This window comes from Phyllostomus hastatus, unplaced genomic scaffold, assembly GCF_019186645.2.
Source record: "Phyllostomus hastatus isolate PE091 unplaced genomic scaffold, TTU_PhHast_1.1 phas_contig_210, whole genome shotgun sequence".
Lineage (NCBI taxonomy): Eukaryota > Metazoa > Chordata > Mammalia > Chiroptera > Phyllostomidae > Phyllostomus > Phyllostomus hastatus.
The window spans coordinates 27,066,442-27,092,771 of NW_025333737.1; the positions used below are offsets into that span (position 1 = coordinate 27,066,442).

Here is a 26,330-nt window from a genome sequence, read left to right on the forward strand (position 1 = left end):
CCGCCTTCCTTCCTTCGCCCCCTTCGCCTCTCCAGCGAGGCATCCGCCTCCCGGAACCAGAAGAGCAGCCTACCGAGCCGCCCTCCTCCCTTCCTTTCTCTTCCCACCCACCCCACCCCCTTCCTTTTTTTTTTTTTTTTGTTTAATTTTTAAGCCACCAGAAACCGCGGCATGCAACGCCCGTGGGCTGGGTCCCGCGCCTCTAGGACACCCACGAAGCCTGGCTCCTTCCCTGCCGGTGTGTCTGGGGCACCGAGGGCGAGCCTGGCGCCAGGCTCACCTCGGTCCTCACCTGAGAGGCCCCGGCTGAGTTGCCCCAAAGGCCCAGCCAAGCCGAACTGGTCTCGATTAATAAAGATCTGACCTGCACACGCACCCGTCCGCCCCGTGGCGTGCGACCCCTGAGTTCGTTTCTCGCTGGGTAACGGGCTGGGGGGGGGGCGACAACATGGGTCGCTCGGAGGCTATCTATTTTCTTCTCCACTCAAACCCTTCCTCTCCAAATCTCGCCTGCAAGCTGCCTCCAGCCCACGGGGGTGGACGGCGGCCCTTGAGCCCCCGGCCCCAATCCACAGGGCTTGGCTTCCCCATTCATTATTGATCATATTTTATAAATCCAACGCCACACAATTTTTTCCACATTACCGGGAGCCGTGGGGAGGCTGCCCATCTATTGGCGGAGGGGAAGTCACGTGGGAGGGGGTCACGTGGTCCAAAGAGGAAAAAGGGGGTCCTTTTTGGTGTAAATCTGGACTCTAATTCTGTAATATATCAAGGAATCTCGTAAAACCGACACTAAAACGTCCCTGCCTACAAATCATCCGGCCAAATTATGAGTTCATTGTATTATGCGAATGCTTTATTTTCTAAATATCCAGCCGCAAGTTCGGTTTTCGCCACCGGAGCCTTCCCCGAACAAACTTCTTGTGCGTTTGCTTCCAACCCCCCGCGCCCGGGCTATGGAGCGGGGTCGGGCGCCTCCTTCGCGGCCTCGATGCAGGGCTTGTACCCCGGCGGGGGGGGCATGGCGGGCCAGAGCGCAGCCGGCGTCTACGCGGCCGGCTACGGGCTCGAGCCGAGTTCCTTCAACATGCACTGCGCACCCTTTGAGCAGAACCTCTCCGGGGTGTGTCCCGGCGACCCCGCCAAGGCGGCGGGCGCCAAGGAGCAGAGGGACTCGGACTTGGCGGCCGAGAGTAACTTCCGGATCTACCCCTGGATGCGAAGCTCAGGTAACGCCGCGCACCGAGCCGTCCCGAGCCGCAGCGGCCCGGGCACACTCCCCGGAGGGCGCCCCCTTTCCGGTCAACTGCCCCATTCCACGTCCACAGTGCGCCCGGCAGGCGGTGGGCCCTGGGGACGCGGCACCCCCTTGACCGCGACCCGGCGCTCGGCCTCCACCCCCCTTTTTGCTCGGTGCTCTTAGGCTCGCTCTGCTTCCCGGCGGATCCCTCTCTGCCGACGCCGCGGCGCTCCGAGCCCCCAGCTCACCCCCCACTCTTCCTCCCGGCCTTTTAGCTTTAAATATTTATCAGCCAGGCCGGCACGGGCTGGAGACGAGGCCGTTTGTCTTGCGGAGGAAGGCTGGGGTTTGCAGAGAATAGCCATTAAGGTCCTCCCCTCCCCTCTCCCTTACCCCGCTGGGGATCTCGGCTCTGGGTGTTGTCCCCCAGTCCCAGCTTTGATAAGGTCTAGAGGAGGGGGCTGCAGCACTGAGCAATTCTTCCCTCCCCCTTCCTTCCCAGCCAACCCTGCTCCCCCATTATTCCCTTCTGGACAATTAGAGGTGGGCTCTAGAGGCCTGGCAGGAGGAGGGGGCATGAGAGATGAGGATTCAGTCTGGGACACAGAGGCAGTGAGGCAGGTGGAAAGAGGGGGCGCGCTGAGGCTGAGAGAGAGGAGGCTCCTGACCCCCCAGTGAACTTGGGAAGAGGGCAGCAGGAGAACTAGAGAAAAGGGCAGAGGCCGCATGGAAATACCTCTGGCTTCCTTGGGTGCCCTTCCTGGGGCTCCTAAGCATCCTGGAGACCTGGCCAACAAGTTGGCGGGTATTATTCCAGAAGAGTGAATGTCCTCTTGGGGGAGGCACTAGGACTTTATGGAGCCAAAGCAAGAGTTAGAAAGTATAGACCACTGGGCCAGTTGCTGCAGGAACCCCAAGAGACCAGGTGTCCATGGGGTTTCCTGACACATCTTTCCCAGACAGCCGTCTCAATGCTGCCCTAGACTCAGGGCCAACTCCCAGGTTCAGAAGGCCCAAGACTTGTGCTCCAGCCAGGGTTGAAGGCCAGGAGAAGTCCAGCTCTTACACCATCAGTACTGGTGGTCACGGTCTCCATTACCTGCTCCGCAATTCAGCTGCCTTTCCAGCTGATGTATCAAAGCCCAAATTTTTCTGCTCATAAACATTTCAACTTGGCTTTTATCTGACTTGAAATTAGGGCCCCCAGTCCCTCCTCCCACAGGCTACCTCCCTGGAGGGCTGGCACCAGCACCTCCTCCAGTAAACTGCCCCCCAAGTCCCCTCAAGGTTTGGGGCCTAACCTGGGAAGCTTTCATCTGCCCCTTGGCCCCCACCACCTGGATACTTTATGTTCCGCCCCACCTCAGGCTGCTGTCTGTACTCTCCTCCTGCGCCTTCCTGGAGGCCCATGGGTTGCTTTGGAGAGCTGGGCTGTCTGGGCAGGTGGGCAGGTGGGCCGGTGGGCAGGCGGGAGAGCCTGGCCCTGTCAACGCCTCAGCCACTCACTGGAAAACAGGCATCAGAGGGCAGCTGCTCTCAGACAAACTCCATGCTCCAAGGAAATCTGCAAATTCTCACCAGCTCCTCATTCCACAACAGGCTGGGGGGAGGGAGGGAGGAGAAGGACTGGACCTGTGAGGGTCCTTTGTCTCTTTTCTGGGGGGGTGGGGGGTGGGGAGGATAAACAACTCAGGCCAGACCTAGAGCCTTACTTACTTCAGGGTCACTTGCATGGTTCCTATTGTCCCTACCTCAAAGACCATCAGAGCCTGCATCCAAGAGGGGAGGCTTGGGGTCCCTGGTCCTGAGGGTGACCGAAGGATTAAGATCCCTGCATTCCACATTACACCCTTAGGTGCTGGCCCTTTAACAGCCAGCAGTTTAGATGTTGGGTTCAGAAGCTCTAGGCTGGAAGACTTCTTGGCTGGAAAATGGCAACATTTGCCTCTAGAAACCTGTAAAAGTGTGCAGGGGCATGGCTGGGGCATGGAAAGGGAAAATTTGGTTTAGTGGGAACATGGACCCTTCCAACTTCTGATTTCAAATCACACACAGGGCCTAAGAGAGAGATAGGAACTCTCGTGGCTTTTTTCCTCACGCACTGATTTTTTTTTTCTCTCTCTCTCTCTAAACACTGGGCACAGGAACCGACCGTAAGCGAGGCCGCCAGACCTACACGCGCTACCAGACCCTGGAGCTGGAGAAGGAGTTCCACTACAACCGCTACCTGACGCGGCGGCGGCGCATCGAGATCGCGCACGCGCTCTGCCTGACTGAGCGGCAGATCAAGATCTGGTTCCAGAACCGCCGCATGAAGTGGAAAAAGGAGAACAAGACCGCAGGCCCCGGCGCCACGGAGCAGGACAAGGCAGAGGCGGAGGAGGACGAGGAGGAGTGAGGGGTGGAGAAAGGGCAGAAGAGGAAAGAGATGAGAAAGGGAGAGAGGAGGAAGCCCAGCTCTGGGAACCGAACCAGGAAACTCCACTCAAATAGGGGAAAACTCTGCTTCAGTGAAAAGCAGTTCAATTTTTTTTTTTTGTAAGGAGAGCAAGTGAAATTTTGTTTTCTTAACACTGAAAAAAAAATAACTACCTATAGAAAAGTCTTGCCGGGGGTTTTGTTTTGTACAATATGGGAAGGACGTCTACCTGTCCTATAGCTTTCTGGAATCTGCCTCCCTTTTCTATGTCGCTATTGTCAGGTCTTTGTAAAACTTTGCTGTTTTGTAAGCCCCCTTCTTTGACGCTATCTTTTGTGGTCTGTGGGTCTGGACTAAGGTGTGTCGTTCCCTTGCCCTCCTGAGCCACCCCCCCCCCACCCCCTGCCCTTCCCAGTAGCTGCACTGAAGGGGCCTTAGGGAGCCCGGAAGACCCACTGAGTCCCTTGTCCTCTCTACGCACCTGCCCTGCCCGATGCTCCTCGCTCCTCCCATCCCGTTGTCCTCTTTACATCTTGTGTGTATCTGAAGAATGCAGAAATAAAACACAATTAAAAAACAAGCAAACAGATGCTCTGTTTTCTGGGAAAGGGTGAGGGCCAGCCATGCGTCCCAGCACCCCTCTGTCGTGGCCTCTGCCGCGGGCCCACTTCTGTACCGGGGTCTGCCCTTGTTCATGGTGCCCCTGCGCTGGGGGGTGCCAGCCAGTGAGCCCTGACATCTCACACACATTCCCTTTTTATTTTTTTTTACACATAGCGACATACACAGATGCACACAACCACACACATTTACAGGCTGGTGTCACACATACACACACACGGTCACCTACAGTCACAAAGAGACACTCACAGTCATGTATTCACAAATCCACGCACAGGCACTCACGCGTCCCAACTGCACGCCCAGACACATGCATTCACATTCACACTCACTCACAGACACAGTAATACATGGCCACGTACATTCACGCACTGGTTTACAAACACACAGGCTCCCCTGTGCGGCCCCCAAGTAAACACATCGGGGAGCCCGCATGTTCAACCACACGCATCCACAGAACAGAACAAAAGTAAACCCTTCCGCTTCCACAAACTTCCTCACCGAGGCCTCCAAGCCAGACTGGCGCGGAGGCCGTGCCTCCAGCGCACACACAGCCGGATGCAAAGCGCTGGGCCTCAGACACAGGACGAGCAGAGGGAAAGGGAAGATGACCACCCGAACCCACTGGGGTTCTTGGGCGCGCCGGGCCCAGGCCAGGCCGGCAGCGGAGACCCGGAGAGGCCTCCGACGCCAGGGCGCTCCTGGCGCCCCGCTCGCTCGGCAAATACTTTCCGCAAGAGCTATTCGGTTATTTTATTTCCATTTATTTTGTTTCATTTATTTTAATATAATATTCTAATTCAACACAGTGACCCAAACAAAACTTTAAAATGGGGAAGGGGACAGCCGAGCCGCGAGAACGCGAACCCGAGCGGTGCGAGTTTACCCGCTGGTGCGGCCGCGTCCGGGCGCCCGGAGCCTGCCGCGCCGCCCGCCCCGCTCCGCCGGCTTCCTCCGCGCCCTTCGCCCCGTTCCCGGCGCTGCCAGCCACCTGGAATCTTCTCCGGAGCACAGAGAAAGAGAGAGAAAAAAGAAAAACATTTTGGGAGAAGTTATTTCGTTTCTAAATGTGGGCGCTAGTAGCTCCATTCAAAACACCGGAGTATTTCAGGGGGGCTGGGAAACACGAGGTGAATTTTGTTGTCCTTGTGGTTGCTTTTGCCCCCCCCAAACACCCCCTAATTGAGGCACAGAACCCCGGAGGTTGGCGTCTACGCAGCTAGACCTGCAGAGCTGATTTTTAGTATTTATTCCATGATAAACCCTAGATGACTTAAATTTAAAGAACAGTATTCGGACAGACAGGAGAAAGAGGATCGGAAGGGAAACACGTTTTAGAATCGGTTTGACTCGAGTTCGTAAGTAAAAGGCCCCTAAACGTGCAGTTTCCCCTGTGGATAACCGCAGAACCCCCTGAGAGCACAGGGAGTTGTCACGGGGACCCCGAGCAGGCGGGCATTTGGGCGGCAGAGGCTGGGATCCCGCTTTAGCCTCCTCCAATTTCTGGGGTGCGGAGGCGAGAATCCCGCTGCTGCACTGTCTGTCTTGGCCTCCATCAGGGCCTCCTTACCTCCTTGGGGGAAAGCTAAGCCCTAGGGAACCTTCAGCCCCCACACCCGCAAAGCCCTACGCTTCACAGGTGGGGGTCCCGCCATCAATAGGGCTAAGAACGAGAGGGGCGTTCAGAGGAGGAGGGGGGCACGGAAGCTTTCTTTTTGCCTTGATGCGAGTGGCAGCTCTGAACACCAGCTGCTGCCCCGGACTCACCCCAAAATTGCCTTGGAACAGATCCTGTGCGGGGCACTGGGGGTAATTTTTTACTAGAAGAGAGGGCAGAGCTCCTGTGAGAACAGGGAGGTTCCCAAAAGAACCCCCTTTCCAAGCTGGGCCCTTCAACCTGATGGCCTGCACCCCAAATCTCACTCCTTTTCAGACTGGGGTTTCCCCAAAAAGCGAGGAGGAGAAGAAAAGAAGATGGCGACTGAGAAAAGGGTTGCTGGTGGAGCAGCCATGAAGAAATGCAATAAATTCCTTGTTGTTTTATGAAAATTTACAACTTTGTGATAGAAGTTTATGAGTGGTTGAATCCAGCGATTGGCCGGCGCCGGTCATGTGGCCGGGCGATCGTGAACATGAACTTTTTATCATTTCCCTGGTGGTTATAATGCAGCATTCTTTTGGACACCACACCTAGGTCGGAGCACTGTCGTCCTTCAGGGCTCCAGCCTCTTGATATTTTTATACTTCAGTATCAGTTTGATAAAGCAAAAGAGAGAGAGAGAGAGAGAGGAAGAGAGAGGGGGAGAAGAAAGAAGAGAGAGAGAGAGGGGGCAGGAGGGGTGGGAATTACACAAAAGACAGAACCAAAAATAATTTAAATTCCTAAGTTAATTTCTTTGCTGAGCTGGGATTTTAGTCATCATGGAGGGCAAATGGACAATCTGCCCAGGACTGCAGCCTGATACCATTTTTCAAAGCCAGAACTTACTTCATTTTCTATGCAAATACCAGAAAAGCGAAACACCCTCTCTCCCAAGTCGGAGAAGGGGAAGCGACGGCTCTCAGGTTGGGACAATATTATATGGAAGATGGAGCAGAAACCGAACGCTCTTTTACTCCCCCCCCTCCTTCCTCCCCACCCCTTTCAATCGGAGGAAAGAAACCTCAAGGTCTGCAAAGGTAAGGGAGATTCTACAATTCTCTTCTTATTATTTTGCCTCGATTTTTGTAGGTGGGGCTTCGGTTTGTCTCCCCCCTCCCCTGTCCGAGACAGGGCTGAACCCCACCTCTGGGTGCTACAGGGAGAGGCTTCCCAGGAAATTCGGTGGCAGAGAGAAGGGTGGCCGCTTCCTGGAGGGGGAGCCGAGGCAGGGAAGATGGGAGGAGGAACCGAAAGAGGCCACGGACGGAAAGAGGCCGCAGTCGCCTGTAAGCTGGGAGGAGAGGCTCAAGCGAGGGGGTCGCCAAAGGGAGGATGGGGGTGTCTGAGCTTCGGGGCACCCGCAGAAGCCGGTTGCTGCGGCCTCGGTGGATTTGTGCCCCACCCCCTCCCACCCATCCCTCCCTCCCTCCCTCCCTCGTTTCCGCCTCCCCCAATTGCCCCCCGTGTTGTTCTCTTGCCCGGTTCAGGTATCGGCAGTTTCCCGGCTGCATTGGCATGAGGGGCGGTGGCCTGAGGGACGTCCTGGTCTCTGGAGGGCCTGGAATCTCCAAAGAGGCCAGCGAGGGCTAGGAGGCGGCTAGAGAGAGACAGAAAGAACAATTTACAGAGAAATGCTCATTTACCTCCCTACGGAGACATTTCTGAAATTAAAGGGCTGTAAGTGGAGGCACCCAGATCGAGGGACACCCCCAGGAAGCCTGCCCGACAATGCCCAGGTCTCTCGCCACTCCCACAGGAGGGAGCGTCGCTCTGCAGGGAGACAATTTTGTGGTTTTTAATGCGGTAGGTCACAGTGTGTTGGTTTCTGTGCAATATTGATTCTATTACAGTACTTGTGTTTTATTGGTGTGTGTGGGGGGGTGTGGATTTCCGCGGAGAAAATTGCCATGTGTGTGTCTGATGTTGAAACATTTCGAACTTTCCTGCGTCCAAACCTGGTGATTGTGAAGAAGCTGTTTAGTGTGTTGTTGTTTTAGGCTTGTAAACAAATCCAAAAAAGAGAAGAAAATGAAAAGAGAGCCCAATTAGGGGACCTAATGGTGTCAGGACTAGAAAGCTGCCTAGCGCTGAGCTTAGAAAACTAGTCCTATCCCTCCGGCGCCTGATTTCATTGCCCAGGCAGGCCTCCTAGGGGGTGGGGGGTGGGGAACCTTTGGGCTAGAGACCCAGATTCCTCAAGTAGCTGGTGGGATGGAAGAAGGCGCAGCCTCTAGGTGAGGAATTAAAAATAGAGCAAGAGGGCTTCTGAGGAAGCTGCAAACCAAGAGATAAGCGACTTTGGGAGCGGAGGGCAGGAGAGGCTGAATTAGTTCGGTTTGCACAACTAGGTGATTGCTTTTCTCTTCTTAAAGCCCAGACGCAGAAGCGTGTAGCCTCAGGCCTCTGGTTGCCTAGGGATTGCAGGGTCTGGGGGCTGTGTAAGGGGATATTGGCCCTCTCAATTCTGAGCTAGGAAGAGAAGGACTCAGCCACTTGTGGCGCGGGAGGGGGCCCGTGGAGGCCCAAGTAGGTGCCCTCCCAGCAGGCCGGGACTGGGTGCCTGGAGGGACCCCTCGCTGAGCGCAGCCAGAGAAGTTCTCGGTCAGCACCCAGGGCACTTGGAGCCCAGTCTCAAAGGGAAAATTCCCCAAACCCACCCAGACTAAAGGTCTTTTTCTCCTGTAGCCTCGGCAGGGTATAAATCATCCCTTAGACAGTTTGCTGTGTGACCCAAATTATGCGGTTTGCTGCCATCTACCGTCCGTTTGGAGACATGCGGTTTCGTCGCCGCGAGCCGGGCGACTCGCCGCCTGGATGGTGCCCGACGCCTGGAGCCTGGACGCTCAGGTTTGGCGGGATTCGTGGGACTCCGGGCCCAGATTGTTGCTTTCCGCCGAATCCCGGTCCCCGCGCGCCTGTGTGTGGATTAGCGAACAAGTGTCCCCTCCTGCTCGCCCGCTCCATCCTGGCTCCAACCCTGGTGGCTGGCCCGGACAGCGGCTTTTCCTAGGGCGTGTTGAAAGAGGACTAGTAACTGCATCCCGCGGGCAGAGGGCCCCGGACGCGCGAGCCTCCGCCCCCCACCGCGAGCGCGAGAGGGGATCGTCCGGGCCGCTCGCGGGATCCGAGGCCAAGGCTGTTCAAGGTTTATTTGGTTTTCTTTTCGGCCAAGGGAGGGGCTGGCGGAGGAGGCGCCGGCCGGGCAGTTCCACTCGGTTGTCAAAAGACAACCGGGCCAGTGTTCTGCCGGTGTGCCGGTGGGTCCTGCCAGTGCCTCGGCCGGAGGGTCCGTGGCGGAGGCACCGGGCCTAATTCTCCGGAAGCTGTTGGTGTCTGCAAGTGAGTGCGGGCTCTCCCTTGCTCCCGATCGTTTCGAGCGAAATGGACAGATACGCTTTGGAGGAAAGCCGGGAGTGGGAGTGAAGAGCGCTCATTAAGGAATCACCCCGTTGTGATCTCCGTCCCTGCCGTACCCCTCACACCCGCTGAACCGGACCGCCTTCCCAGAAGGGGTGGCGAGGGCGGGGGTCCGCGCCTCTGCCGCCGCGTTTGAATATTGGCCCCAGCCTCACGGGTTACTGATTAGCTCGGGCTTTCAAGCCGCTGGAGGAAGCTCTGGCCATTCCTTTCAAGGTGCTGTGGCCCCGGTTCCTGGGCGGGGGCTCCAGGAAATTGCCTATGGTGCCAGGCAGGCCGAGGTGTTACTAGGGTCTGGCCTGGAGCTGCAAGAGCTGCGGAGGTCGTGCGGCCCCGCCGTTCTGAGAGCAAACACCAGGGCTGCCGCCCCCCCCACCCCCACCCCCCGCCCTGCGCGCCTTTGGCGCCTCAGGAGTCTGAGCCTGGGCCGCAGGGGCAACCCTTTCAGCTACTCCGCAGCGAGAGTGACTTTCCTGCGGTTAGAAGGCCCGGCCCCGCGCGGAAGGCCCCGAGGGAGCGCGCCCCGAAAGTATTGGGCCCCTCGAGGATTTTTCTTGTAGGCAATCTAAAGGATAGGTAGGGAAGGGAAGGCGTTTAGTACAGAGGGTTAAAACACTTCAGGGCTCTTAGGGTGCTGGTGGACCTGGGGGGAGGGAACTGGGACAGCCAGCTGAGTGCCTAAGCCTTCCCCACCTCCAGATCCGAGACAAGGTCGTTCATTTGCATGATGGAAATGAGGTCTTTGTACCGAGCTCCGGACTGGCCCATTTTAAGGCCCTGTCCCATATAAGCAGCTCCCAAAGACTGGGGGCCACCACATGACTCCCTCTGGGGACATTTATGTTTCCCAAATCCAGAGAATCGGAATTGGGTAGACATCTTCATTTGCCACACCCCAGCCAGAGTTGGAAGTGGGGTGGGGGAAGGTGCCTATGACCCAAAGAGCTGGGGCTGGGGTGGGGGGGGGGATTTGTAGCTGAGAGGAAGGAGGAAGCCTGGACAACGTCTCAGCCTCCCCTCCCCTCCCCTCCACATGCAAACAGGCACATAGCCCTCCCTGAGGTAGGTGGTGGAGGAGAATTTTCCTCCTGAGCTGAGCACAACTGAGACACTTCCCTGGGAGCTGGAACGTGTGTCCGTCCGCAGGGCTGCAGATTCCCAGCACAGAAAACTACAGTTACAAATCCTGCCTGTGGGCTTTCTGAGCGATCCCTGTGTTGTGCACTCAAGAACGGGTGCACCCAATTCATATCCACCTCTCCATACACGTGCTTCCTCGCTGAGGCAGGAGGGGCACCCCAGAGGGGCAGACGGCGGTGCCTGCCGTGTATTTACATATTCCCCCCTTGGAGACAGACAGACAGACGCGGCAGTGGATGGAACCACAGACAGATTCGTAGAGATCTGGCTCCAGAAACCAGGCGGCCTCTGGCCCAGCTCTGCCTGCCTGCTCTTTCTCCCAAACAAACGGATCAGAGGAATAAACGCTCATAAATACCTCTGGGCTTAGATAAGAGCGATGAGGCGCTATTTCCTTTCATGCTGGACTACAGGCGCCCAGGCCCTGCCTTTGCGGCTCCATCTCGTGACCACAGGCAACCTGCAGAGGTGAGGTTAATTTGGGGCTGTGACTCTAAGGATAAGGCGATTATTTTCCTGCTTCTATCACAGGGGAATCTTACTTTGTGCAGACTCCACAGGCAAGCCCATACAGTCCCCGGATGGAGACTCTGTGGCCGGGGAGGGCCAGGGATGTCTGAAGCCCAAGGCCCAGCCTCAGTGGCAGGGAGGGGGGCGGTGCACACACAGGCACTGCCCCACCCTGCTCACCTTGCCCAAACGCTCCTCACGCTCCTGTGGGAATGGGCCCAGTCACAGTTAGATTGGAGCATTTATGATTCCCCATCGTTAGGAGGCTTGAGTTTACTTTTCTTAAAAGATTTAACGACTGTTTCATCTTAAAAGATGAAAAGACTGTAGAGTCTGGCTGGGAAGGGATGGCCCCTCGGCCATGAAGGGGCAGCCCAGAAGTTATCCCGAGTTCAGGAAGCCTTGTAGGCCACTGTGCAGCCAGCCAAGTTCCCACCCTTAGTCACCAGCCCCAGTCCCTACCACTTTCCCGTGTGTCTTTCACCATCTGTCGTGGGCAGAGCTGGCCCACAGAAAGAAGCCCAAAGGGCAAAGGAGAGAGGAGGCTCAGCCTGTCCCCTTCATCAGATTTTGCCCCACACCCAGGCCCATTCCCAGCTCAGGTCCCAGGGTTGTCACTCTTTGCTGCCTGGCCTCCACGTGCACATCAGAATGGTGGAAACACATTGCAGCTCAGTCCTCCAACCTGGCTTCAATGTTCATTTTCTTTAGACGAGAGAGCCAGAGACACCCACTCTTGCTCACACTCAAGCTTGGGAGGCAGCAAAGCCGGTGATACAAAAAAGGGACGGGGGTGGGAGGGGACTGTACAGATGCTGAGAGAGACAGAGTGGTGAGCATCTGGAGAGGGGATTCAGGCTGATAGTTGTGAGCTGCCTGCTGAGTCCCCAGGAGAACCCCAACACCCCTCCCTCATCCAACTAAACTAAAATCGAGTCTCAGGAAATCATGCATTTTTAAAAGAACCCTGCCAGCTTCTGGAGAGACTTAGAAGAGGTGCGAAGTCCTCTCTCTTCCTGATGTTTCTGATCACCTCAAGTATCAGGAGGGTTTGAGGACCCTAAATTGGAGGAAGATCAATTTCTTTCCTATACCCACTTTCCGAGACAACCTTGATTCCTGAGAATCTGTAGCCCAGGATATTCTTCTGTCTTTGTGGGTAGGCGCTGGGGGTGAAGGTGGCAGGCAGGATAGGGATCAGACACACCTAGGCTGGGGGAATGCCCCTCACACCTCCTCTCCTTGTCCCCAAGCGAGGAGAGGGCTAGTCCCTGTCCCCAGTGCCCCTTCCCACGCCGAGAGCGAGCGGGGCACGCTCGAACCAGGTGAGAGAGCTGGGGGAGCAGCAGGCACAGCCCTCGGAGAAGCTCCTAGCCTGGCTGCAGAGCCAGAGGGAGAAGCTTGGGCTCAGACACTCCTCCCATTTCCCGGCCTTCCGTGTCCCCTGGGCAGCAGGCTGTGACCTTACTCTCAGACCACGAGAGTTGTGGAGAAGCAGAAATAATAATCCGGGACTTGGAGGAGACAGAATAGACCTAAGAAATGGGGGGAAATGGTTTCCCAAACCTGGGAAGGAGACAGTTTCTTCTTCGCCTCTCTCTTTCCGAAAACGATGCTAGTTAGCAGAGAACTCTTCTCCGCTTCAACCAACACAAAACCCTAGAAATAATCCTTCCCCTTTGGTTCTCCCCTAGCCTGATTAAGATTCGAGAGATTCAGGGATGGGTAGCCACCCTTCCTTTCAGGGAATGGGGCTCAAGCAACGCAGGGGTTAACTTTTCTGAAAACACAATTAACTTTTTCCTATCCTGCGTGGAAAAGGAGGGATATATTTATTTAATCACTGGGGGATGGGGTGGTGTCAATTCAAAGCTCCCTCCTCCCTCAAAGGCACAGACGCCTTTTTCGCAGATCCTACGTAGGTGGAACAGGACGGGTCGTGTTGTTGGTTGGGGGTGGGGGGGGGGAAGAAAGGAGAAGGGAAGAAGGAGGGGGAAAAAAGGTTGATAGGTTTGTGCGCGGGTCCCTCGTGCGGGCTGCGCTCCTCCTGGGTGCTATTTGACAATTCCTGCCTCTGCCATTGGTCAGTGTTGGATCAGATGGTTGTATTTCCTTCTGGCCCTCACTGGCACCTCGCCATCCCCCCTCAGCTAAAACCCAATCTCAGATATACTACTAATAGGCGCGGCGCTCGGACTATAAAACACAACAAATCATAAACCCGGCGGAGCAGCAGCGGCCGTGCGCGCCTCCCTCCCAATGAGTTCCTATTTCGTGAACTCCACCTTCCCCGTCACTCTGGCCAGCGGGCAGGAGTCCTTCCTGGGCCAGCTACCGCTCTACTCCTCCGGCTATGCGGACCCGCTGAGACACTACCCCGCGCCCTACGGGCCCGGGCCCGGCCAGGACAAGGGCTTCGCCGCCTCCTCCTATTACCCGCCAGCGGGCGGCGGCTACGGCCGAGCGGCGCCCTGCGACTACGGCCCGGCACCGGCCTTCTACCGCGAGAAGGAGTCGGCCTGCGCGCTCTCGGGCGCCGACGAGCCGCCCCCCTTCCACCCCGAGCCGCGGAAGTCCGACTGTGCGCAGGACAAGAGCGTGTTTGGCGAGCCAGAGGAGCAGAAGTGCTCCACGCCCGTCTACCCGTGGATGCAGCGGATGAATTCATGCAACAGTGAGTGAGACTCCGTCGTTGCCGTGAAGCTTGCGGGCACCCACCTGGGGAGACGGAACTACTGAGCCCCCATTCTCTCACGGGGTACGGGCTGGGCATCTTAGTTAGGATCCAAGGGGAGACGGGGCGCCGCACAGGGTCTGCTGCTCTGTCCTTATGCCCTCGGGAGTTACAAAGTTTGCAAAGTCCCAGCCACACTCTGAGCCAGGGAGGCGAATGGGCTCTCTGGAGCACCAGGCCAGATCCGGGATCTCGGGTCAGGGGTCGCAGCCAAGGGCTTGGCTTTCCCTTGCACCCCTCTCCTGGTCGGGTTCCCCACCCCAAGGCTGTTCCACTAAAACCCGAGTGCGTCACGGGAAGGGGGGCGCCGTGACGCTGGCAAGGGAGAGTGGAGTCTGCCCCCGGACTGTGTTTCCCTGGGGGTCGGGGGCTGGGGAAAGATGTGGCACCAGGAAAGGGGTCGCAGTCAGAAGAGGGAGGGAGAATTAGAAGTAGGAAGAGGGGGGAGCGGGCGGAGGGGAGAGCCGGAGAACCAGGCGCCTGGGTCTCAGGTTGGATTATTTGTCGGCCTTAAGTCCCAAATTGATGTCCATTAGCGGGACACGAGAGTGAGAGCCGTTAATGCCGACTATGGATCGATCCACGTCATTACGGATTAAGGGCTGGAATCTATCACACGGTGGTGGGGGAGCCACATGTATGGGGGGAAAAATTGCAGCTAGGAAGAAACACACCTGGTCGGTACTTCCCCAGCCCCTCCCCCTAGGCTCAGGTGGGATTTTAAACTGCTCCTCCCATCCCCCCACCGAGAGTCTAGACTGGAGGCGCAAGCCGAGGAGGCCCGGAGGGAATCTGGAGGGGGCGCTGCAGGGAACAAGAAAGTAGAGGCTGGAGTCCATGTTTGAGGGTCGAGTGAGGAAGGGGGCTCTGACCCTGGTGACCCCAGGCCTCAGCATCTCCTCTCTGCGTAACAGGTTCCTCCTTTGGGCCCAGCGGCCGACGCGGCCGCCAGACCTACACGCGCTACCAGACCCTGGAGCTGGAGAAGGAGTTCCACTACAACCGCTACCTGACGCGGCGGCGGCGCATCGAGATCGCGCACGCCCTGTGTCTGACCGAGCGCCAGATCAAGATCTGGTTCCAGAACCGGCGCATGAAGTGGAAAAAGGAGAGCAAACTGCTCAGCGCATCTCAGCTCAGTGCGGAGGAGGAGGAAGAAAAACCAGCGGAGTGAAGGCGCTGGAAAGGGAGGGGGGACGCGAAGGGAGAGGCCCGTGGGGAGCTGAGGGCATCGAGGAGCTCGAGGAGGCTCTGCGGGCGGGCGGGGGAGCCCGGGGACCTGCTCCTCCGCACAAGACAGGCGGGGCCCAGCGCTCTCCTGAACGCCCCCATCCGCAGAGCTCTCGCTGGGCGTTGGAAGGCCGTGCCGCCTGAGGCCACCCAGCACTCCTCGCGCCCCCTCCATCCCCGCGGAACCCGCCTCAGCCAGATCAGGCTCCCCCGCGTGAGAACTAAGGACTGGACTCACTTGATGTTTCCTGGAAGCAGAGCAAAACACTCTTGTCCGTGTCGCGTCTCATTTCGTCCATGTCCCCCGTGCACGGTTCAATGGCAGCTTCGCAGTCCCCTCAGCGGGGGCCTCGAAGACTCCCTGACCCCAGACCTCTCTCCCACCCCCTCCTGAAAGCCACTGGAAGGAGCACACACTACCTAGAAGTAAGAAGAGGAGCCTGAGAAGAAAACAAAGTTCTATTTTATTAATTTTCTATGTGTTGTGTTTGTAGTCTTCTTGTCTTAGCTCTGGACGTGAAATACTGCGGTAATAATATTAATATTATTAATAATGATGATGATGATGATAATAAAGATGTAAAAACTCGCCGCACAGTCACCTCTGCTCCTCCCTGCCACTCCCCACCCCCCGCCACCGCCCCGCGGTCTCTGTGCCGGAAACTCCGCTGCGGAGCCTGGAGCCTGGCGGGCCCCAGCCGGCATGACGTGACCTCGGAAGTTACGGTCGAGATAAAGGCTGGCGCGGTCCTTCTCAGTCTCAAGAGCTGCGCCTCGGCTGTGCTGAGGCTCGGAATGGCCTCTCTAGGCTCAGACTTGGGAGACAGAGAAGGGCCGTTTCCCCCGTATTCTCTAGCTTTCGCTCGTTTGTCTGTGGCACGAGGGACACCGCCGAGGCCCCCTAGCCCGAGCCCTTGCAGAGACGGAGCCAAGAGGGTCTGGCACCTGAGCAGCGCTTTTCGGTCCTCCTGCTTGCTGAGGCCGTGGCTTTGGCCTGCCCACGCGGCCTGGTCTCTGCTGGCCTTGGCCCTCTGCTCCTGGCCTGTGGCTCCGGAGACCAAATCAGGGTCGCGGGATATCTCTCCGCCCTCAGCTGAAAGCTCCAGGCGCCTTTTCCTGCCTCAAGTAGGAGTTCAGCGACAAGTAGGGGAATGCGAAGCCATCAGCGGTCGCCGGCTGAAGGGCACGACTTTCTCCTCCTTGGAGACCTGAGGGCAGGAGGCCAGGTTATAGGAGTTTGGTCTCACCCCCTCTACAAAAAAAAAAAACAAAAAAACGATCCATTCTCTCGTACCCCCACCCTCACGCGGGCGACAAGTTGCACGCTGTTTTCCTTTCTTCCTCCTTCTCTCTCCCTTTTTTATTTTTAAAGAAAATAGCTGTTCAGCAGAAGGGGCCCAGCTGCGGCGGCCTCCAGCCGCCCAGCGCGCTCAGCATGGCACCGCCGGTCCTCAGAACCCCTTCCCAGGGAAGGTATGGGCTGCCGGGCGCATTCAGAAACTACCCAGGCGCCAGCGAGGGGCTTCGAGCGGGGCCTCCCGGTGCAACAGCGGGCATCTGGCGAGGCGGCTAAAGACTCCCGCCTTGGTCCCGTGCTCTCGAAATCACGTTTTCACCCAGACCCCAGACGCGATGCGGTCGCCGCCACCGGTTTCCCTACAACTAGGCCGCTTAGCACCAGCCAAGCTCTGCCTCTGGGGTCCCTGTCCTTCTCTGCTATTCCCCAGGCTGGGCTAAGAATAAGGAGGAGGTTAGGAAACAGATTCCAAACTTCTAAAAGACACAGGAGAAGCGAAAGTTTTTCCTTCGAACCCACAGGCCGGCCCTGTCTGCTGGGCCTGAGCGCTGTGGAAGGGCCCCTGCAGCCCCTTAGGAACCAGGAGAGGCCGAGGGGGTGCGGGGAGCGGTTGGAAACCTCCGTGTCAATCACTGTTTTTCACACATATCTTCCAACCCTCTCCCCCATTTCTGCCCCCAACTCGGATGTTTGCAAAACGCGAGTAAGGGAAAAGCAACTCAACGATCCTCTCAGTTAGAGTTAAAAATGGTAAGGACAGGGAGAAGAATGCAAATAGAGAGAAGTCACTACACTCCCAAGAAAGCGAGGAAAGGCTCAACCGGGTCCCTCCTGCGAAGACTCAACCTTGCGGGTGACTCTAGGCCAGGTTTCTTTCTCTCCCGGCGTTTGCCGGGAGCCAGCAGGGAGGCAGCCTTCGCCGCCATGGCGGTCTGCGGCCCGCGCTCCCGACGATTGCCGGGAGGTGGCGCGCTCTGCTCAGAGGCCGCCGCCAACCTTCTCCCCGTTTCTCCCCCTTCTTTTTCCCCCTCTCTCGGAGGCTCGCATTGAATCGGCCCTAACGATTCTCGGATCGTCATTATTTGTAACCATAGAGCATGAATTACCTCTTGAGGTCATCAGCGAGAATTTACGACTGGTCAACAAAAGCACGTGATTCCCTAACGCCCCCCCATCCCCCTTTCAACCCCCCCCCATATTTGGCCGCATACATAGCAAAACGAAGTACAGTGCATCGCTATAATTCATTAATACATCATAAATCGTGAAGCACAGGGTTATAACGACCACGATCCACAAATCAAGCCCTCCAAAATCACCCAAATGAGCTCGTACTTTGTAAACTCCTTCTCGGGGCGTTATCCAAATGGCCCGGACTATCAGTTGCTAAATTATGGCAGTGGCAGCTCTCTGAGCGGCTCTTACAGGGATCCCGCTGCCATGCACACCGGCTCTTACGGCTACAATTACAATGGGATGGACCTCAGCGTCAACCGCTCCTCGGCCTCCTCCAGCCACTTTGGGGCGGTGGGCGAGAGCTCGCGCGCCTTCCCCGCGCCCGCCCAGGAGCCCCGCTTCAGGCCAGCGGCGTCGAGCTGCTCCCTGTCCTCGCCTGAGTCCCTGCCCTGCACCAACGGCGACAGCCACGGCGCCAAGCCCTCTGCCTCGTCCCCCTCCGACCAGGCGACCCCGGCCAGCTCCAGCGCCAATTTCACCGAAATAGACGAGGCCAGCGCGTCCTCGGAGCCCGAGGAAGCGGCGAGCCAGCTAAACAGCCCGAGCCTGGCTCGGGCGCAACCAGAGCCCATGGCCACCTCCACAGCCGCGCCCGAGGGGCAGACTCCGCAGATATTCCCCTGGATGAGGAAGCTTCACATCAGCCATGGTAATGCTCGCTCTCTCCCTTTTTTGTCTTCTCGGTGTTCCTTCTCTGCGTTGGGGCGGGGGGGCAAGGAGAGCTTGGCTTTTCCTCGAATATAGATATTTTTTTTTTCTAGAGGGACTCTAAGAGAGTCCTTACAGCTCAGGGGACAGAGCCAAAGAAGCCCTTTAGCTGCGGGGGGGGTGGTGTTGGGGAGTATTATTTTTAAGTAATTTGTTCCCAGGCTCGGCTTAGGTTTTATTCGCCCAGCTGCACTGGCTTTGGGATGGAGGATAAGGTTTATGTAAGGTGGGGAAGGGTCTTGCTTACCCCCGGAATTCTGAGACTACCGCTAGCAAAGGAGGGGCGAGCCAAGGAAATTTCCAGGGCAAAAGTGCAGCCGCTCTCCTCCCTCCCGGGGGCCAGCGGCCGCCTGAGCCCAGCCAAGGGTGAGGCACAGGAGGGAGCCAGAGACAAAGCCGGGCGCTTCGCTGCCGGCAGAAGTGGGGGCTGCAGGAGAAGGGGGTGCAGGAAGGGAGCTTGGATGCGGGGCGTCTGGAGTGGGGAGGATTGGAGCTGCGGCGAGCTGGAGGCCGGGGATGCCTGGGTCCTGCTCCACGCCCCCCTCCCACCCAGTGCCCCCTCCCTTAACCGGAATAACGTTGCTTCGCGGCTCTCCTCTGTCTGCTCCAGATATGACCGGGCCAGACGGAAAAAGGGCCCGGACCGCCTACACCCGCTACCAGACCCTGGAGCTGGAGAAGGAGTTCCACTTCAACCGCTACCTGACGCGGCGGCGGCGCATCGAGATCGCCCACGCGCTCTGCCTGTCCGAGCGCCAGATCAAGATCTGGTTCCAGAACCGGCGCATGAAGTGGAAGAAAGATAACAAACTGAAAAGTATGAGCCTGGCTACAGCCGGCAGCGCCTTCCAGCCCTGAGCCCTCCGGGAGGAGCCCTGGGCGGCCCAACTGCCCTCGCCGCCCCCAGCCCCAGCCCCTCAGAGCCTCCCCGTGCTGCCGCCGCCCGCTGGGGACTGGTTCCCTGGAGCCTGCCTCGCCCCGGCCTTGTGTTACGATTTTTCGTTTGGTCTTAGATCTTCCTGTGGCACTCTCTCTCCTGGACTGGTTAATCTTGTTATTATTGTTAATAATAATGATAATTATTATCCCCCCCCCCACGCTCCTCGCTCCCCTCCGCTCACCCCAAATCCACCAGTGTTTCTGAATGTTCGTGTCTGTGGTTGCACTCCTTCCTCCAGGAAGAAAAGAAACTCGCATGTTTAATGTGAACTTTCCCTTCCCCATCTTGTTCTCCTAACTTATTTATAAAAGGACGATTGCTGTATTTTGAGTTTCAGCTCGAAACTTCTCTAAGGGGCAGCAGTTAAGGTGGGGCGTTGCCGCAGTGCCGGGGCCCAGCTGAGCTGGCCTCGAGATGGAGTCCATGACTGTCTCTTTCTGCCCTCCTCTTCCTCCTCCCTCGCCACTCCCCAGGCCCAAGTCTCTTAGTGGCTTGGGCCTGAGGTTGGAAGGGGCCAGGGAGGACCAAGGGGATGGTGTTGAGAAGAGGGAAGGTATATAGTGATATTTGAGTTCCTGCCGCCTGGGTAGGCCCCACAAGGCCTGGTCTGGGAGTGTACGGAAACAAAAATAATCTTCAGTGTAAAATGTTTTGTGTATTTCTCTGTGAATCCGTGGGTCTGGCGTAGAGGGCCCAAAGCTTGTAAATATGGGGATAGTCTGGGTCAGACCCATCTCCTCCCCCCCTACCCATTTCGCTTCCAAAACATTTGTAGTGAGCGAGTGGATACTGTGCTATGTGTGAAATCTGTCTCTGCCGGACCTGTCTCAGTGATTCGCTTTTGATATTTGTTTGTAGCTTTCCTTGAAGTCAAATAAATGTTTCCCCTACTCCATTGCCCTTCCATTTGTCTTTTCTCTGGGGTGGGGGGGTGCCTGTGCCATCCCTGGGCACACCCTAGACCATTCTTGGTAGATCTGGGGTACAGGGAAGGGAAAGCAGGATGCCCACCAGCACCCGCTCCTAGCCACCTAAGTCCCTGGCTTGGTCAGCGGTGCTTGGGCCAGAGGACACAGGGCACGCTTGGGGCGTGCCTGGGGGGACTGAGAGGCCCAGAAACCTCAACATGGAGCCGGGGCAAGGAAGGGCCGAGCTGGGCTTCGCTCTGGCCTTCCACCAGCTGGTCAGCAAAGCCTCTGGAAACCTCTTCAAGGAAAGTAATTGGGGCCTAGGTCCTGAGCAGGAGGCTCCTGGCCAGCTGGGAGTGGTGCAGGCCTACCCAGCCCCCCTGTCCCCTGCTCCTCCAAATCCCAATTCAGTTCTGCCACCCATTAAGGCAAAAAAAAAAAAAAGAAGAAAGAAAGAAAGAAAGAAAGAAAGAAAAAGAAAAAGAAAAGAAAGAAAGAAAAAGGAAGAAAGAAAAGAAAAGAAAATCAGCTGGATTTCAAAGGTTTTCTCTCACCCTTAGCCTTCTCTGCACTTATCAAGCGCTCGCTGTCTCTCCAGAGGCCTAACTAACCCTCCTTCTTGATCAGGAATTGAGCTCCCTCCTGGAAGGGCCCCGGTTTCCACTCCAGGCAGAGTGGCCCGGGGCCAGGGCCCAGTCCTACACCACCCAAGTCAGCCTCCACCCTAAGCACAAGAGTCAAGTCCGGACACTTACCCGCTCATCCCTTCCAGCTTGGCCCAACTTCTTACAGGACTTGGGGGGGAGGGGGAGGCTGGTGAGGAGGCAGCCCAGGGCCTTGGAGGCTCTACTGGGCCCTCCTTCCCCCTCACCCCTTGACTTTGTCCCCCTTTGTCCATAGCAAACTATCCCAAAAGTCGCTATGACATTTAGATGTCAAATGGATAGGGGTTTTATCTCGAAGTTAGATCGTAAAAATCACCGAGAAGTCAGACAGATACCCCTCACTGGCTCGAGAAAGTCACGTGAGGTCCATAAAGTTAGTTTTATGGTTTTGGGGAGTTGACACCGCGCGGTATATTTCACATTCTCCAGAATGTTAAGTGACACTTTAACTGCTCGCTGTGGTGGGGAAGGGGGCAGAGGTAGGTGAGGGCTCTCCCAGCCCAGAAGGCGGTGGCAGCAGCAGCGGAGGCCCAGCATTCCCGCAGTAAGTGGCTTCCAGCTTTCGCTTTTCCCCCTTGCAATTTGGGGCTTGGAGCTGGGGAAGGAAAGCATGCCTCCGGCAGGGCTGTAGGATTAGTGGGTGAAATTCAGTCTGCCTTTTGCACCCAAATCTGACAAGCTGGGTGTCTGCAGTGGGGGGCGGTTACTCAGTCCGATAAGGCCTCAGCGGTTGGGGCGCCTGGTTTTTATTTGCAATAGGGTCTGACTCTTTGTGGAGAAAAGGGTTTGTGTGGGGGTTCCTTCGGTGCCCTTGGATATTTAGGGGGTAAGGAGGAGGGGTGTTGTACTGCTGAAAGAAGGCTCCCCCCTTATGGGGGCCACTTCACTGCTGGATATCTTCAGAAAGACATATCCCATCCCCAGGAAAGAAACTTTATGACAGTCATCTGTCAGGGGTGTGTGGGGTGCGCCGCTGGGCACTTTTCTTTGGATACATGTGAACCGAGCTAAAGCACGGGGAAGGGGAAGGTAGCTGCTGTGGGCTGCCTTGCGTTGAAACACTCTCCGGCTTTGAGGTCTCTGAACCCCATGGAAGGGACACCACTGATTCTCCACAGCCGCATCAGGGTTGTCCTAGATGGGGAGCGTAGCTCTTCTGCACCCCACTTCAGCCTGTTGGTCCCAAGCCAACCCTTCTGCTTGGTTCTAAGGAGTGTACTGAGTTCTGAGTGGGGAGTGGATGGGGGGGTAGTCCCCTCAAATCCAAAACCTAACTCCCGGCCAGCAGCGGGCAGAGGAAAGGAGCTTCTCCCCTTGCCTAGAGGAGTTAAATGCTTAAGTACATCCTTGGAAATCCTTCCATGGATCAAACTTGCTCAACAAAACAGGCCTCGACTGTCGGGAGAGAAAAAAAAGGGGGGACTCAGGAGCTGGTAGAGAAAATGGGAAAGGTGCTGTCTTTCCTGCCCTCCGCTCTCCTCTCCTCCCTCCACCAGATCCCTGAAAGCCCCTTTGTTCTGGGACACCACAAATCGGGGGGATTTTATTATTTGACCTTCAGGGGCTTATTTTTCCCCCCTAAGGATAAGTCACCCTTCTAAAACCTGGAGGCCTCTCCTCCACCAAACTGACCCCCAGTTTGGAGACCTGTGGGGTCAACCACCCTGTCACTCCCGCTTTTGACAGCCCACCGCCTCGCCTCTCGCTTCAGCTTCCTAACTCCTGTGGATAGTGCTTGAATTGGATGTGTGACACCTTAAGGGGCTTCTGATCTTTGGGACGAGGAGAGGGTCACACGGTTCCTGCCACTGCCCGTGAACGGACATGCCCACTCTGTCCCCCTGTCCTCTCTCTGCTGCAGCTGCTCTCTGTCCCCTGAGCTCTTCAATCCCTGCCCAGGCCTGACTTACAGGGGGCCATTCCCAGGCTTTGAGAGCCAAAAGGACATCTCCCCAAGAACGGTGGGGCATCTGTATACCTTGGGAAGGACGCTCTTCTGCCAAAAGATTCGCAGCACTGTAGAAAAGACTAATAAAGATTGCAGCCATAGCTTCCACAGGCTTCCACGCTGGGTGAGCCAACTGAGTTGAGAGAGGTGCAGGGGAAGCTGGTGCAGGGGCAGAATCCGACCTGGGCCCTCCTGGGAAGCTCCATCCCACTGTGTCCCTTGCTTCTCTCTCTCAGGAACCCCAGACCGTCATGTGCATCCCTGGAGGTTTTTTTCCCCCTCCCACATCAGTTTTGCTAATTCCAATAAAGGGTGTGTGGGGCAGGCGGCCCAGGGATATCTACTAGGCGTATCTAGACAGACCTTCCGGAATGGCAAAGAGCAGCCCCGGACTGGCAGGCGGAGTGTCCATTTCTGCTGCGGAGGCCCAAACCCTTGGAGGGTCTTCTGCTTTAAGCGGGTCCTGGAGAAGGCACCCTAGCTGGGATTTCCTCTTCCCCACTTCGGGCTCTGGGGCCAACAGTCTCCCTCGAACCCCAGCACGGACCTGTTGGGAGAGGGGATGAGAGGTGAGAAGGGGTTTCTGGCGCAAAGGAACTCTCTCCTGCCCCAGACCCACACGCTTGTCTCCTGCCTTCTTCAAACATTCTCAGGGAAAGAGAAAGCTGCTTCTCTCTCTCTCTCTCACCTTTCTCTCCTTCCTCTCCCACCCGCTTCCCCTTGGTGCAGGCCTCCACCTTCTGAGCTTCAGGCGGGCACCATCTGTTCAGATCTTCGCCCCCAGCCTCCTCGCCCAGGCACAGCCTCCACCTGGGGCAGGGCTGAGGAGGCAGCAGTGGGGCTTTAAGCCTGCAGTTTCCCTTTTCCCCCCAGAAGCCAGCCTGACGACCACTCAGTAGACAACTTGATTGTTTTGTTATATTTGGTTATTCTGTTTTGTTTTGTGTTGTTTCTTCATGGCCACAGGGTGGGAGGAAGTATAAAGAAGTGTAAACAGGAAAGCCGGCCGGGCCTGGAGTTCTGAGGGCCCATATTTCATCGGCTTCCTCTCCATAAGTGCAGCAGGGACACTTAACCCTTCCCTGCCTGGGAGAGTGTGTTCACTGGGGACTGGCGGGGGCAGGGTGTGCGGACATGCTCCGAGATGGAAGCTCCTTTCTCCGCTGGCTTCCTTTCATCTCCGAGGTCTGGATGCTGGCGTGAAGGCCAAGGATTCTGAGCAAGGGACAAGACGGCCCGCTCCGCACAGGCCCCCAAGCTCAGTCCCCTCAGGGACAGAGAGGAGAAGGCTCAAGCCATGTGCTTCCCTGCCTGGGGACCACCCAGGGCCGACCAAGGAGGGCAGAGCCGGCAAGAACCACTCCCTCCTGTGAGGGGAGAGCCCACTGGTCAATCTCTCCATTTTGGGAGAGTCTAGGAGTAATCAGATTTCAGGCTGGGATCTGCCCACAGCCGGGGTTTATCGATTACTGCGGTGCTGTTACACATCCATATTAATTAACCCAGACACCGCCTGGACGCCGAGGAGGGGGAGGGGAGAAACAGGGGCCCCTTAAGGAGTAGGGACAAACCTCTCTGAGCGTCCCTAGGTTCCAGATTGGAGAGCCCTTCCCCACAGGAACCATCGGTCTTCCCCAAGCTCAGTCTCGGCCCTTCTCAGCAGGGGTGAGACTGACTCTCTGCACTGGGAGCCCACACCAAGTCTCTTGGGGGAGGGCTTGGAATTAAAGGCCCCGAGGCCTGACTGACTTTTCCTAGTTAGAGCTAGGATGCCCCAGTCCTGCATGGGTGGAGGTCCCAGGAAATGTTCCCAGCCCAACCTTTTTAGAGTGGTGAACACCCCTCACCACCTTCCTTGGAACTTCTCCAAGGTAGAAGCTTTTTCTAGTTTGGGAGATTGTTTTGTTCGGTGTTTGGTAGTGGTGGTAGCGATGGCCTACCCCTTCCACCCACCCCTCCCTCCAAAAAGTGATTAAAATCTGTTAAAGGATTTAATTAAGAGAGTTAAATGAAAAGGAAGGAGGCGCAAATGAGTTGGGGGAAAAAAACCCACACCAAAGCTATTCTCAACGATTAAATCGCCATTTTAACAATATAATGGAGTTTGCATCCTGAAAGGGGAAATCAACGCTCATATCTCATCAATAATTCATAGAGTCTGGGATCACGCAGAGGTCAGCAGACGGGGCCGGAGAGACGGCCTACTTGGGGCTGCCAGCCGCTGCCGCATACATTACTCGCCACGGGTCGCACCTCCACCTCCACCGCCACCGCCGCCGCTCTGCTGGGGCAGGGGCATGCCGACAGGTTTAAGCGGATTTTGCGTTCTTTCATTTTGGCGAATGTATTGAGTCTCAGATTTCGGGCCTCAAGAGGAAATGGGGGATTCAGGAGATTGGAGAGGATTGGACTTCGGGCAATTCGGGCCTGGCCGACCTCGAATATCACCACCCACCCAAGTTTTCATCTCTCTTCCTCTTATTTCCCCTCCTTTTTTCTCTGTTTTAGGTGTCCTCTGTCCTGTCTCTTCTCTTCCCAACTTTCCTCTAGGAGAGGAAAATGCACTTTCTGCAGCATCCTGTAGCTTGTCCACCTTGGAGCTGCTCCCAGGCAGCCCCGCTGTGCGGTGGGCGGCTGTGCTTTGGCCTTGCTCTCTGCGTGGATTCGGGCTGAGCTCCCAAGGCTGTGGCTTTGACTGCCACTCCAAGGCGTCCAGCACAGGGCCCCTCAGTTTTGGTGGCAGGGGTCCCTGAATCTTGGAGTCCTGTGGGCTAGAGATGAGTGTATCTAAGGGAGAGAAGGTCCGGTGCCCAGTTTTGGTTCGCCTAGCCAAGGGATGACCCAGGTCAAGTGGAAAGGAGGGGATGCAGCCTGGAAAACAGCATTTAGGGGAGAAGCGGAGGGAGAGTCCCAGCAAGTGGGAACATCTCACCTCGGGGACTTGGAGTCCAGAGGAAGGATAATCTCCATCTTCAGGAGTTTCTGCAGGCTTGTTCCATTTTTCTCTTTCTCTCTGGGTGTGTCTCTCGACCTCGCTCTTTCTTTTCTGTTTTCTGACTCCCGAGAGCCCCTAGGGGAAGAGAGACGAAACCCTCCCTTGTGAGAGGTGGGGAGCCTGGAATGCGATATTTGGGCGCAAGGGAAACCAAAAAAAAGCGCAGGTCATCCGTGCTGCCGCTGCGCTGGCCGAGAGGCAGAGGCTGTAACGTCCCGGAGCTGCCAGTAGAGTCCGCCTTAGACCAAGTTCACAGCCAGGCTGGGGCTGCCAGCGAGGCGCCAGCGAGTGGCCGCGCAAGGTGGCCCCGAGCCCACTGGGCCTCGCACGGCCTGGATACTGAGCTCTCTCTCTAGGCCTGTAGGGACTGTCGCCCCCTCCGCTCCCAAGGAACCCTTGCTCCAAGCTCTCCCCACTCTTCACCTTAGAAATCCTCTCCTCCAGGTCAGACCATGCTACCGCTCCGTATACATCTTGCCAGCATCCGGCCCCTTTCTGGGGGGCAGCAATGGAGAGAAGTGGGTCATCAATAGCTGTTCTGGGCATCCTAACAGAAGGGACCCGTGAAAAAGTGGGAAGTGGGGTCAATGCGGGAAGTGGAATTGGAGCCTTTTTGCAAAGGGTTATTTAATAATCAACCTCCTCCCCAGGTCTAAAGCCCCTAGTGTGTGTGAAGG

At 56.8% G+C, this 26,330-nt stretch overlaps 4 protein-coding genes across 7 annotated transcripts in view; all 4 read left to right on the forward strand.

Annotated features, from left to right (window-relative positions):
- The first annotated feature begins 572 nt into the window (after positions 1-572).
- HOXB7 (homeobox B7) lies at positions 573-4,242 on the forward strand. The gene is made up of 2 exons (XM_045835719.1): positions 573-1,232; positions 3,388-4,242. Exons 1-2 carry the CDS (start codon positions 833-835, stop codon positions 3,639-3,641), a joined length of 654 nt encoding a protein of 217 aa, XP_045691675.1. The 5' UTR covers positions 573-832; the 3' UTR covers positions 3,642-4,242.
- A 2,226-nt stretch (positions 4,243-6,468) lies between these two features.
- Positions 6,469-26,330, forward strand: part of HOXB3 (homeobox B3) — a 56,078-nt gene continuing 36,216 nt past the window's right edge. For 2 of the 4 annotated variants that reach the window (XM_045836229.1, XM_045836233.1), the window contains exon 1: positions 20,867-21,254. The gene's annotated coding sequence lies outside the window, so the exon portion shown is untranslated. Of the gene's footprint in view, positions 6,963-20,866; positions 21,255-23,106; positions 23,228-26,330 lie in introns of those variants that run through there. The other 2 variants (XM_045836230.1, XM_045836228.1) reach the window with 2 other exon arrangements.
- On the forward strand, positions 9,776-15,545 carry HOXB6 (homeobox B6). The gene is made up of 2 exons (XM_045836240.1): positions 9,776-13,666; positions 14,641-15,545. The coding sequence occupies exons 1-2, from the start codon at positions 13,252-13,254 to the stop codon at positions 14,898-14,900; spliced, it is 675 nt and encodes a 224-aa protein (XP_045692196.1). The 5' UTR covers positions 9,776-13,251; the 3' UTR covers positions 14,901-15,545.
- Positions 17,471-20,019, forward strand: HOXB5 (homeobox B5). Its single transcript, XM_045836238.1, has 2 exons — positions 17,471-18,138; positions 18,808-20,019. The coding sequence occupies exons 1-2, from the start codon at positions 17,577-17,579 to the stop codon at positions 19,053-19,055; spliced, it is 810 nt and encodes a 269-aa protein (XP_045692194.1). The 5' UTR covers positions 17,471-17,576; the 3' UTR covers positions 19,056-20,019.